Below are 13,849 nucleotides of genomic sequence, written 5' to 3'. Positions count from 1 at the left end.
GTCCTCTCCCTTTTTTTCTTGATCAGTCTGGCTAATGGTTTATCAATTTTGTTTATCATCTCAAAGAACCAGCTTTTAGTTTTATAGATCTTTGCTATTGTTTTCTTTGTTTCTATTTCATTTATTTCTGCTCTGATCTTTATGATTTCTTTCTTTCTGCTAACTTTGGGTTTTGTTTGTTCTTCTTTCTCTCTTTCCTTTAGGTGTAAGGTTAGGTTGTTTATTTGAGATATTTCCTGTGTCTTGAGGTAGGCTTGTATAGCTATAAACTTCCCTCTTAGAACTGCTTTTGCTGCATCCTATAGGTTTTGGATCATCCTGTTTTCATTGTCATTTTCTCTAGGTATTTTTTGATTTCCTCTTTGATTTCTTCAGTGATCTCTTGGTTATTTAGTAACGTATTGTTTAGCCTCCATGTGTTTGTGTTTTTTACGTTTTTTTCCCTGTAATTGATTTCTAATCTCATAGCGTTGTGGTCATAAAAGATACTTCATATGATTTCAATTTTCTTAAATTTACTGAGGCTTGATTTGGGACCCAAGATGTAATCAATCCTGGAGAATGTTCCGTGCGCAGTTGAGAAGAAAGTAATCTGCTGTTTTTGGGTGGAATGTCCTATAATTATCAGTTAAATCTATCTGGTCTGTTGTGTCATTTAAAGCTTGTGTTTCCCTGTTAATTTTCTCTTTGGATGATCTGTCCATTGGTGTAAGTGACATGTTAAAGTCACCCACTATTATTGTGTTACTGTTGATTTCTTCTTTTATACCTGTTAGCAGTTGCTTTATGTATTGAGGTGCTCCAATGTTGGGTGCATATATATTTATAATTGTTATATCTTCTTCTTGGATTGATGCCTTGATCATATGTAGTGTCCTTCCTTGTCTCTTGTAACATTCCTTATTTTAAAATCTATTTTATCTGATATGAGTATTGCTACTCCACCTTTTGTTTGATTTCCATTTGCATGGAATATCTTTTTCCAACCCCTCACTTTCAGTCTGTATGTGTCCCTAGGTATGAAGTGGGTCTCTTGTAGACATCATATATATGGATCTTGTTTTTGTACCCATTCAGTGAGCCTGTGTCTTTTGGTTGGAGCATTTAATCCATTTACATTTAAGTTAATTATCGATATGTATGTTCCTATTACCATTTTCTTAATTGTTTTGGGTTTTTTTGTATAGGTCCTTTTCTTCTCTTGTGTTTCCCACTTAGAGAAGTTCCTTTAGCATTTGTTGTAGAGTTGGTTTGGTGGTGCTGAATTCTCTTAGCTTTTGCTTGTCTGTGAAGCTTTTGATTTCTCTGTCAAATCTGAGTGAGATCCTTGCTGGCTAGAGTAATCTTCGTTGTAGGTTCTCTCCTTTCATCACTTTAAATATATCATGCTGCTGCCTTCTGGCTTGTAGAGTTTCTGCTGAGAAATCAGTTATGGGAGTTCCCTTGTATGTTATTTGTCGTTTTTCCCTTGCTGCTTTCAATCATTTTTCTTTGTCTTTAATTTTTGCCAATTTGAGTACTATGTGTCTCAGCATGTTTCTCCTTGGGTTTATCCTGTATGGGACTCTATGTGCTTCCTGTACTTGTGGCTATTTCCTTTTCCATGTTAGGGAAGTTTTTGACTATAATCTCTTCAAATATTTTCTTGGGTCCTTTCTCTCTCTCTGCTCCGTCTGGGACCTCTATAATGCGAATGTTGTTGTGTTTAATGTTGTCCCAGAGGTCTCTCAAGCTGTCTTCATTTCTTTTCATTCATTTTTCTTTACTCTTTTCCACAGCAGTGAATTCAGCCATCCTGTCTTCCAGGTCACTTATCCGTTCTTCTTCCCCAGTTATTCTGCTATTGATTCCTTCTAGTGTATTTTTCATTTCAGTTATCGTATTGTTCATCTGTGTTTGTTTGTTCTTTAATTCTTCTATGTCTTTGTTAAACATTTCTTGCATCTTCTCGATGTTTGCCTCCATTCTTTTTCCGAGGTCCTGGATCATCTTCACTATCATTATTCTGAATTCTTTTTCTGGAAGGTTACCTATCTCCACTTCATTTAGCTGTTTTTCTGGTGTTTTATCTTGTTCTTTCATCTGGTACATAGCCCTCTGCCTTTTCACCTTGTCTGTCTTTCTGTGAATGTGGTTTTTGTTCCATAGGCTGCAGGATTGTAGTTCTTCTTGCTTCTGCTGTCTGCCCTCTCCAATAGTTTTTTTGTGTGTGTGTTTTCATGCTATGTCTAGATACCGTAAAAATAACTTACTAAAGAATGAAACAATATTATCAGTCATTTTGCTCATTTTGACTTACAGCATAGAGCCAAACCTGGATGATCATCAAATCATGCAGCGAGCTTTGTTTTTAAATGAGAATTTTCAAAGACACACAAAAGTAAAGAGAATGATATATCTACATTTGTATGTATACCTATCATCCTGATTCGACAGTTATCACTGTTTTTCCATATTTGCTTCATTTTTTCCTTAACATTTTGTTCTTTTTTGAATGTTTTCAGTCCCAAACATCATATAATTTTACCTCTACATGATTCAGTTTTCATCTCTTTAATAAGAGATGAATATTTTTCTATATTATCATAATGCTATTATCATACTTTAAAAATGTAGGAATAATCTTTTGGAGCTTTTCAAAACTACAGATTCATATTTTTACAGTGTTGGGGTGTCAGAAAAATGTAATTTTTTAACAGCTTTTTAAGTAATATGGAAAACTGATTGGGTTTTCGAACTGTGGTCTACACAAGCAGTTTATTTCATTGAACTTTCCAAAATATTTGAGTCAGTCTAGAATACTTCAGTGATACATAATGACTGTTTTATAGTGTTTTACAAGTTATTCTACAAGCATTAGATATCATTTTTTTTCTAGGTCTCAGTGGCCTAAAATAAGTACTGATGCATCCTGGAGTTATCTATTTTCTTTCTAATAATAAAATAAAAATAATTTTCTTTCACTTATAAAATTAAGTAATACAGTTCATGCTATAAGTAAAAGTTCTATTTCTTGTTATTGTTCAATGAGATTAGGAAGGAAATTCATAGCTACTAAATAGTGGGCCAACTTGAAAGGATAGTAGCATGCATTTAAATCTTAGACATAGGTATAAAAATGAGTTAATTGTCATTGTACATGTAATATTTTCATTGTTTTCTCAGTGGTTCCTAGTTACTTTAATTCATTATCACTACAGTTTTTTTTTAAAGTCCTGTTACAAAAGAAACCTCCATTTTAATCTACTTTATATTGCTGTTTGCAGCCCTTTATTTAAATGTACATGGGACCTAAGCACTGAAGTTGATTAAACCAACCTACTTGTCAAGAATGATGTGATGATTAAATAATATAGCAGATGTAGACATGCTTGTCAATATTTCCCAAAGTATTGTTTCTCAAAGTAACTGATGTTAATAGTTATAATTTGAAAAGTGAACTCCATATTCTGATAGTTCTTAAAAACACTACTATGAACAGAATAGGTACCTCAGTTGAGTGCTATCTGAAATATGCTAAAATTCATTGTGAATCTTCAAAAGAAATACACAGTATGACTACTCTCCAAACTTTGACTATGAGCCCTTCTGATCTGAGCATCTCATGAGACCAGTACAATATTAATTTGGGAAATAATGGCTTAGATGAAAAGCACTATACAATTATAAAAGATCACATTGATTATGTCACCACTATAGTCCAAATATGATAGGTAAGGAAGAGCAATTGAAGAAAGAACAAGCAAATCTATACTCAATCAGTGGATTTATGAAAGATGATGCAAGTGATGTTCAAGAAGATTCTGCAACTGAAGACAAGTTCTATAGCCTGGATGAACTGCATATTCTGGACATGATAGAGCAGGTAAGCCTGATTTGAGAGGATACAGCCCTGCCTTCCTTCTTCCAGAACAATTGTTAACCATTTTTTCCCCATGACTCTTCGAACAGCATGTTAACCTAGTGATTTATGTTGTATTTCTGAGGAAAAAGAAAAAACAGGAAAGGAGGGACAGAGGGATGGCTGACATAAAAAAGAACCCTAGGAACTGGAAACTTTTCACTTTAGTCCTCAGACCATTTCCTGATTTTAAGTATTGGGCAGAGTTGATTACAAATGCATTCCTTATAAAGAGTTTTCAAATACCACAAGGAAGAAAAAAATACCCTGGCATAATCCCATTGGATTAAATTTCATGAGAAAAATAGTTTTATAAAACAAATCTACTTTCATTTTTCAAAAAGTTAAACCTTTTTGTTACCATGAAATATCTACAAAAAATATTAACAAACAACAATTTTTTGGTTCCTTTCCTGGTGGTAGTCAGTGCTGGGAATGACATACTTATATATGAAGGTGCATATGAACATGATTTTAGTGCTCAGCAGAGCACTTTAATGAGACAAAACATATAGAAAGCTCTTTTTTTTCAAAAAAAAAATCACTTGCTTAACCTACCCATGAGAATTCTGTACTGAGGTAATATATTATATCCTGTTCCATGGTTTAAGTATAATAATATATAATATATAGTAATGTTGATATCTAAGGATACAGTTAGTACAAACAATTTCCTGGCTGATAGTACATTAGTATAATTGTCATGCCTTTTTGTCTCCTTTCTAATTAAAATATATACATATATTTTAACTGAAATGACATATTCTAAGCTTTGGATGTCACACTAAAGTTTAAATGTGGGGCCTTTGGTTTTCATCCAACAGCTATAAGAACTCAAAAAATAGAACGAAAATGTCACACAGCTGTTGAAAAATGTTTATTCATTCATTTATTCAAAAAACACTTAGCACTTACTTTGTGTCAAGAGCTATGCTAAGACATGGTCCCTGTGATCACAGTGTTTATAATCCAGTGGAGAAGTTGAACATTAACCTAAGGTGATAATTACTAAGGTAATAATTAAGTAGTTTAGCAGTTAAGATTGCCTGAGTTTAGAATTCTGGCTCCTTCACTTACTGTGTGACCTTGGGCAAGTTACTCAGTTTTATCATCTCTAAAGTAGTAGTGAGTGCCTACCTCATATGGTTCTTATGACAATAAAAGCATTACAAAAAATGCTTTAAAAATGGTAAGCATACAGATAACATTATTCAGTAGTAGCAGCAGTAGATAAGTAACTATGGTATTGTTTAGTGAATGCTGTAATTGGAGAGAGGCAGGTTTATTTAAATTAATCAGAGAAGTGGTATTTGCATTGAAACCTATAATGCATGAGTATGAGTTAGACAGCAACTTAAATCCCCTTTAAATAACAATAATAGTAGTGTTTTTCATTTAAATTTCTATAATATTAGTGCTTTTTTAAAGAGGAAAATAAAGCATGAATATTCCATTTGCTCAATAGGGCTCAACCAACAAGGTAACTACAGAATATGGAGAAACTGAGAAGCAAAAGCTTGCTCGACAACGGCAGTTTTGTAAATTGCACTATCAGTGTGAAGTAAGTATTTTTGCCATTATATCTGAGACAAGTTAGAGGTACTTCAGATGTTCAATTTAATGGTATATATTTTTAAAGAGCCCAGTTGTTTCTTTAAATTTCTGGTGGCTTGAACAGAATTAACTGAAATAATATTTTTCATTGATCAGGATTTCAAAAGACAATTGAAAACAGTGACTTTTCGGTGGCAAGAAAACCAAATGCAGATTAAAAAGAAAGATAAAATCATCTCATCTCTTAACCAACAAGTGGCTTTTGGAATCAATAAGGTGTCCAAGTAAGTGCAAATCTGTTGATAGAAGAAAATTCTGGGTTTGCCCCATAATGAACAGTATCCTTTAAAAGATAATCCCTATGTAGCCACTAGGTGGCATTGTGACTGCACATTAGGAACTGCCAACCACAGGGCTGCAATTGCTTAAAAACCCACTATATTTTGCCTTGCCAGCTGGATTGAGAAATAAGCAACTGCTCACTCTAAATATCAAGCTTTTCATGTATTGGCTGAATAAGTGTGAAGATAATAGAATTACATGAGAATGATAATTAGCTTTCAGGTCATGACTCTAATTTGTAAAAATGTGACTAATGATTGGCTGTTTCTTTATAGCATATGGTAAGTACATTCCTCAAAGACACCACTGACTCACTTTCATACCTTTTAATGTTGGTTTCTGAGAGTATTTGTGTTCTAAGCGCAAGAGATTGGAAACAAATCAAATTCCCGGAGAATCTTTTCACCCCATCAATCTCATTTCTCTTACAACCTCAAGTATTAAAAATGCCTGAGACTAAAAATTCTGATTTAATAAGGAAAAATGAGTATCCTGCTCCATTCTGTTTATACTAACGACTGCCTCGAACCATTTTGAAGTGAAATAGTAATATAATTTGTGACACATTATTTTAATAAACAGTAATACCACAAAATACTAGTCATCCATGATTCTAATTTGAAATCCACTGCAGTTCCTAGACTGCTAATAGGGAAAATAGACAGATTCTAGGGAATATCTTAGTTTAAGGAGTCCAAGATGTCAATAGTTAAATTGGAGAAATATTAGGCAGAGATTTTGGTCTTAAATTTTCTCCCACATAACATTTCATCCAACCTGAACAGGTTTTTAGGAAGAACAGGATGCCATAGCTCTGGCAACATGGTATCAGTTGCAAACACTTTCAGTTTTGTGGACCTAAAATAGCTTGGATAAATTAAACTGACTGAAATCACTTAAGAAGCCACACTTCAGGATTCAAAATTTTGTCTTTTAGCCTGAAAGACAATGACCAATCCATAAATATGTTATATAGTATCAGAGATCAGAAAAGTAATGCCATCCATGCAGATGACCTGTCTCTCTCCTTTGCTATCTGAGATATCTCTCTTCAACTCTAATACCTTACCCAGACTCCCTTGTATGCTTGAGACTACAAACAGACCACTTTAGGGAATGCATATGTCTTCACACAAGGAACATTCAGTGCTGAACATTCACCAAACTTTTATCAAGTTCCCACAGTATGCGAAGAATTATGTAAGGCACATGTAAAGGATACCAAGACATATCAGACATTAACTGTGAGCTAGTGGAAAGTATAGATTAATATGAGAGGATTAAAATTACATGTAACAGAGGGACCTCCAGTTGCACCAAAATGTAGTAGCTCTGTTACTTGCAAGTCTTCCTTCTTACAACTTAAACACCCTGGATAGAACACAACAAACATGAGAAGACTCTGAAAGGTAGAAGGAAGCAGACTGTCTAGAAACCTTGGAACTTGAAAGAATGATGTGACAGTGATTTTTTTAAAATTGCCTCCCATTTATCCTAGACAGAGCACTGCAGAAACCTCCAACATGCAACTGTCAGTAAGCACAGGGTAGGGGGCCACTAAAGTGCCAAGAAGAGTCTGTTCCCTTTAGCCAGAGGATCAGGGAAAGGAAGATATAATAACATGAAACCTTTTTGGCACTACCCACCTACTCCAGCCAAACACCACTAGACCCACACCACCCCTTGGACACAGGTACTGCACTCTGACAAAAGATGGCAGAAATCAGATTCCCTTGCTGGGGTAGCAGTACTGAGCAGGTAGCTAATCTTCCATTCCTTGCCAAGTGGAAGCAAGGGGTGTTCCAGTTTCTCTGCCAGGATAGCATCAATATGGTCCAGCTGCGAGCTAAGCCTCTACCTCTACCTAGCATCAACAAGACTTAACAAAGTGATCCAAGGTGGGACTAGTCAATACTAGGTTTTATTCTTACTCTCATGGGGAGCTGAATCTCCACCCTGGCGCCAGGTGGTACTCCATTTCCCCTGCTTTCCCCAGCTGGTGCCAGAGGCACCCGACAGGGAGCTCCTGCCTCTCTCTACCGTACAGCAGCAAAGCAGTGTGAGTCAGCCCTTCTACACTTCACTTGAAGTAAGAAAAGATCAATACCAGTAGACTATGTATGCATATTGTAATACCTAGTGCAACCACTAAGAAAGCTGCATAAAGAGATATACTCAAAAACACTATAAATAAACTAAGATGGAACCCTAAAACATGTTCAGGTAACCCACAAGAAAGTAAGAAAAGAGAAACAGAGGAAACAAACAGAAAACAAATAATAAAATGGTAGACTTAAGCCCTGACATATCAATAATTACCTTAAGTATAAATGGTCTAAATATATCAATTAAAAGACAGAGACTGGAAGAATAGATTTTAAAAACAAAACAAAAAGAAGTGTGATCCAACAATATGCTGTTTATAGGAAATACATTTCAGTTTCAACAACATAAGTAGGTTGAAAATAAAAGGATGGTAAAATATATACCATGTAAATATTAATCAAAAAATAAGAAGTGTCTATATTAATATCAGATAAAATGGACTTCAGAGCAAAGAAAGCTGGAGACAAAGAGGGACATTACATAATGATAAAAGGATCAGTCCACTGGGAAGACATAAGAACCTAAAGGTGTACATACCAAACAACAGAGCCTCAAAATATATGAAGCAAAACAGAACGGAAAGAAGAAATAGAAGACCTCTACAACACCATCAAGCAACAGGATTTGATTGATATTTATAGAACACTTCACCAGACAATAACAGAATACATATGCTTTCAAGTACCCACAGGAAATATACCAAGATAAACCATATTCTGGGCCATAAAACAAACCTCAGCAAATTTAAAAGAATTGATATCATGAAAAGCATGTCTCAGATCACAGTGGAAACAAACTAGAAATCACTAACAAATATAACAGGAAAATCTGCAAACACGTGGAGACTACACATATACTTCTAATTAATTCATGAGTCAAAGAAGAGGTCTCAAGGGAAATAAAATATGTTGAATTAAATACAATATGTCAAAGTTTGTGGGGCACAGCTAAAGCAGTTCTGAGATTTATAGCACTAAATGTGCGCATAAGAAAAGGGGAGAAGTCTCAAATGTATAATACAATACAAGCTCCCACCTCAAGAACCCAGAAGAAGAAAAGCAGAATGACCCAAAACAAGCAGAAGGATGGAAATAATAAAGATTGGAAATATTGAAATTGGAAACAAAAAGCAGTAGAGAAAATCCATGAGACAAAGAGCTGGTTTCTTTGAAAATATCCATGCAACTGACAAACCTCTAGCAAACCTGACAAAAAAAGAGAAGACACAAGTTACCACCCTCAGGAATGAAATGGTGATATCACTACAGACCGTGCCGACATCAGAGAATTGTGCTGAGTGAAAAAACCCAATCCCCAAAGTTTATATACTATATTATTCCATTTCTGTAACATTCTTGAAATGACAAAATTTCAAATAGTTCAAAAATGACAGAGTGATAAAAATGAAAAATAGATTAGATTAGTGGTCCCAAGGTTTTAAGGAGGAGATGGAAGAGGGAGGGAAGTGGCTGTGGCTATAAAAGGGCAAAATAAGGCGTCCTTGTGGTGATAAAATTGTTCGCTATCTTTAACTGTATCACTGACAACATCCTGGGTTATTATACTGTTGTTTTGCAAGATGTTGCATTGGGGGAATGTGGATAAAGGGTACATAGGATCTGTCTGTATCATTTCTTACACCTGCATGTGAATCTATGTTTATCTGAAAAGCTTAACTTTTTGAAAAAGTACATATAAATGTCAAATGAAGCTGTATTTAATAGGGATATTGTGGGGTAAAAAGAGTACTTTTGATGTTGAGATAAGGAAGAACTTCATTGAAGACATAGTGTTTTACCTAAGGTAGGTAATACATAGGGTGAGATGGGAGAAAAGACAGAGGGCATTCAGACCAGATAGGAAAGCATGAATGTTGCATGTATTCTCATATAAGCTTTTGAGCCTTTCTTTGTTTAATTCACCTGGTCATGTCCCAAGAGCATGTGATAAAAATATAAATATTCTTTCATTGTAAAATGTTGATTTCTTTCATCTTAGAACATATTGTTTATTTGGAAGCAAAAACATCTTTTTTCTTTGGCCTAATTCAATGCCAATACTACAGTAAATGGTCAATATGTTGATGATAATTGCAGTGTTAATAAAGAAGACATACAAAAATGACATATTTTGCACAAATTACAATACTTAATAAATGTTAGGAAACTGCTGTCCATAAAATTTATATAGTAAACTTCATAGCCAGCCAGAGTAAGCTTGAGAACTTTAGATATTTTAGAGAACAAAATCTAATCCCACCTTGTCATGGTTTTCATGAGAAAAATAGGACTAACTAGTTATGACTACCTGAACATATATAGCTGGTTCATGTATGAGCAGGATGATAGGAACTATGCCTACCTTATCCTCTGTTACTTAAGAATCCAGGTCTTCTGAAGTCCCGATCAGCTTTGTCAGTTCTTATCGCCCACTCTAAACTAGAGCTGGGTAAAATAATGAAGTAATGGCAGTATACATGGGAAAGAAAGATGTCAGTCTTAGAAATCTTACAACTTACTTTTCAATTCTCTCTACATACTCCTGTAGAGTATACAGAAACAAAGCTTGTATTTCTTCTTCTTTACTCAAGAACATGATCTCTTTTGTATCTAAAGAGACCTGTTTTCTTTTCATTGCATTTATCAGTCCAATACAACATTCATTGTAAGTCTCTACAGCTTCCAAGAAGCTTAAACGTAAGTAGGTGGTCTCTGAAATCTAGTGGTGAGCAATCCAGCCAACATGTAACGTCACTGTTTTAAGGCTTTATCATTCCATAGTTTATATAAACCAAAACTCATATGTATCCCAAGTGTCTGAACATATCAGAGACTTAAAGAAAAATGTGCTTTTGCTATAAATCTCTTCATATTGAAGCAGATTAACAGGTGGTAAAGAAAAATGCAGCACAAGGGAGGAGCATCAAAAATGGTATGTGAATATATGTCAACCCCAAAAGTATTACTTTGCATTGCTTTTAATAGTTTTTGGCGTGTCGGTTATTAAGTTAATCATGGGTTATGTTTTCTGATGTATACAAAATTTTTACCCAATCTTCTGTTGATTAGGTCATGTGAGTGACTCCCCTGTTATAATTTATAGTTTTGGGTTTTTTTTTAAATAAATAAATTTATTTATTTATTTATTTATTTTGGGGTGTGTTGTGTCTTCGTTTCTGTGCAAGGGCTTTCTTTAGTTGTGGCGAGTGGGGGCCACTCACTGTCACGGCCTCTCTTGTTGCAGAGCACAGGCTCCAGACGCGCAGGCTCAGTAGTTGTGGCTCATGGGCCTAGTTGCTCCGCGGCATCTGGGATCTTCCCAGACCAGGGCTTGAACCTGTGTCCCCTGCATTGGCAGGCAGATTCTCAACCACTGCGCCACCAGGGAAGCCCCATAATGTATAGTTTTAATTAAAATTCTTATTTGTACACAGCCTCATTGCTTCTGTATTTAAGATCTGATTTCTTTCAGAACTTAAGTCTTTAATAGTTTGCATGACTTGATATACTATCTCTTTAAGGAATTTGAAGTTCTCAATCCCACCATAGGCCTAGAACATCACAAGATGCCATCTCTGTTTTCTAGTGAGTAAACTAAAGAACAAAGAGCTGAAGTCATTTTTCTGAGTCACTGAGCTGGGGATACGATATAACTCTTCAGTTTGGCTTTCTAATTTTCAGGGTTAGAACTTAGTTCTTTCTTTGTAAAGTCAGTAAATCGGACATCAGATGTAAGAAAGATAAATCTTAGAAGAATAAGGTAGAGGAGTCCAGTTATTTTCAGGCTCAAGATTTATGGCCCAAAATGGACATACTTAGTCCCTCCTCAGCTACAAGTAGGGTTGTTCTGACTGTTAATGATAAATAATTTCTAACATTTTATGGCGTTCTTTCTTCTTTTCTTAGATTGCAGCGTCAGAGCCATGCTAAAGATAATGAAATCAAGAACCTTAAAGAGCAACTTTCTATGAAAAGGTAACAAACAGCTGTTGCTTTGGTTGAGTGCACCCTCTCTGAAACTGTGTATTCCACTCAGAATATTCTGGCTAAGGTAGCCATATAACATAAACATCCAAACTAGGGCACTTCTGAGCATGATACTGAGCAGTATTAATAATTACACTGGGACAACAGATAAAAGCTGGAAATGTCCTAGGCAAATAGGGAGGAATGTTCACCTTGCCTCTGGCCCTGGGAAACTGCTGGGAGTGATTAAATCAGCAAAGTTGTGGTGCCACAACAAACTACTGTCAGGAACTAGGGCTTATGAATTCTTTTTTCTTTACTGTAATCAATACTACTAGGTGTGACTGATTCATGAAACTGGGTAAGTCTTTTTCTGATTTACATATTTTTTATAATAGCTGTTTTGAGATCTAATTCACATAGAATAAAATTCACCCTGTTAAAGCATACTATTCCTTGGTTTGTAGTATATGTACAGAGGTGTACAACCATCATCACTATCTAATTCCAGAACATTTTTCTCACCCTAAAAAGAAACCCTGGGTCCATTAGAAGTCACTCCCCATTCTCTTGTCCCCCAGCTTCTGGGAACCACTAGTCTATTTTTTTGTCTCTGTGGATTTACTTATTCTGGACATGTCATATAAAAGGAATCATATAATAATATGTGGCCTCTTTTGACTAACTTCTTTCACTTAACATAATGTTTTCAAGGTTCATCGTGTTTTAGCATGTATCAGTACTCATTCCTTTTTATGGACAAATAATATTCCATTGTATGGATATACCACACTTTGCTTACCTTTTCATCAGTTGATGGACATTTGGTTTGTGTCCAGTTTTTGGCTGTTATGAATAAAGCTGGTATGAACATTTGTCTACAAATTTTTGTGTGGACATATGTTTTCAATTCTCTTGGGTATATACCTAAGAGTAGAATTGCTGAGACATGCAGTAAACTCTGTTTAACTTTTGGAGGAACTGCCAAACTGTTTTCCAAGTGACTGCACCATTTTATAATCCCAGCAGGAATGGATGAGTGTTCCAGTTATCCACATTCTCACCAAGACTTATTATTTTATCTGTCTTTAGTTCACCCATTGTAGTGTTTATAAAGTGGTATGTCTTTTTGGTTTTGATTTGCATTTTCCTAATAATTATGTTGAGTATCTTTTCATGTGCTTATTGGCTATTTGTGTATCTACTTGGAGAAATGTCCATTTACTTCCTTTGACTATTTTTAATATTGGGTTGTTTCTCTTTTAACTATTGAGCTTTAAGAGTTTTTTGTATATTCTGGATACAAGTTCCTTGTCAGATACATGATTTTCAAATATATTCTTCCATTCTGTGGGTTGTCTTTTCACTTCCTTGATCATGTCCTTAGAAGCACAGTTGATTTTGATGAAGTCCAATTTATCTATTTTTTCTCTCGTAGGCAAGTTTTTCACAGTATTCAGTGGCATCATAATTCCTTTTTGTTGACTTCTTGAATATTTTATAACTTTTTCCCTCAAAATAATCTGGCCTTATTGATATTAACAACATATTGTCTTATCAGGCTTCTCATCAATGTTTGTCAGGTACTCAAGCATCCAGCTGTTTCTAATAATAAAACATTGAGGAAAGCCTTTGTGAACGTCCTTATTACAAAAATGTTATACTTCCAATTAATTGCTTTCATTAGAAACATAATTTGGTTTGTATGCTCTAGCATTCTGGGGCTCAAGTGTAGGAAGCTGAAATGGAATAGGAAAAAGAGAAACCTCATAGGTAGCCATTTTCCATAATGTCCTTCATAAATAATATCCTTATCATCATCTCCTTCTCTCCTTCTCAAGCTATGGGAATTGTTTTCATTCTAAGGTACTGAATGTGAGCACTGAGATAAACAGTAAAATATTTTAATACGGTGACTTAGCTTTATGACAGGGATAATAAAAACTTTTGTGGTTGCTATTGTTAGGACACAAAAAGACTT

General features: G+C 35.0%; 1 protein-coding gene across 2 annotated transcripts in view; it reads left to right on the top strand.

Moving 5' to 3' along the window:
- The window catches only part of DZIP3 (DAZ interacting zinc finger protein 3), a 121,667-nt gene that overhangs the window by 85,802 nt on the left and 22,016 nt on the right, over positions 1-13,849 (top strand). For both annotated transcript variants that reach the window (XR_009540770.1, XM_060150637.1), the window contains exons 19-22: positions 3,700-3,865; positions 5,367-5,462; positions 5,612-5,739; positions 11,809-11,877. Coding sequence is in view for 1 of the 2 variants with exons in the window: in XM_060150637.1 (XP_060006620.1) it covers positions 3,700-3,865; positions 5,367-5,462; positions 5,612-5,739; positions 11,809-11,877 (459 nt within the window). In the remaining variant the exon portion in view is untranslated. The remainder of the gene's footprint in view (positions 1-3,699; positions 3,866-5,366; positions 5,463-5,611; positions 5,740-11,808; positions 11,878-13,849) is intronic.

The sequence above is a fragment of the Lagenorhynchus albirostris genome, chromosome 5, assembly GCF_949774975.1.
Source record: "Lagenorhynchus albirostris chromosome 5, mLagAlb1.1, whole genome shotgun sequence".
Lineage (NCBI taxonomy): Eukaryota > Metazoa > Chordata > Mammalia > Artiodactyla > Delphinidae > Lagenorhynchus > Lagenorhynchus albirostris.
The sequence above is the reverse complement of the archived record's forward strand: the minus strand, read 5'-3'. Positions and strand labels throughout refer to the sequence as shown.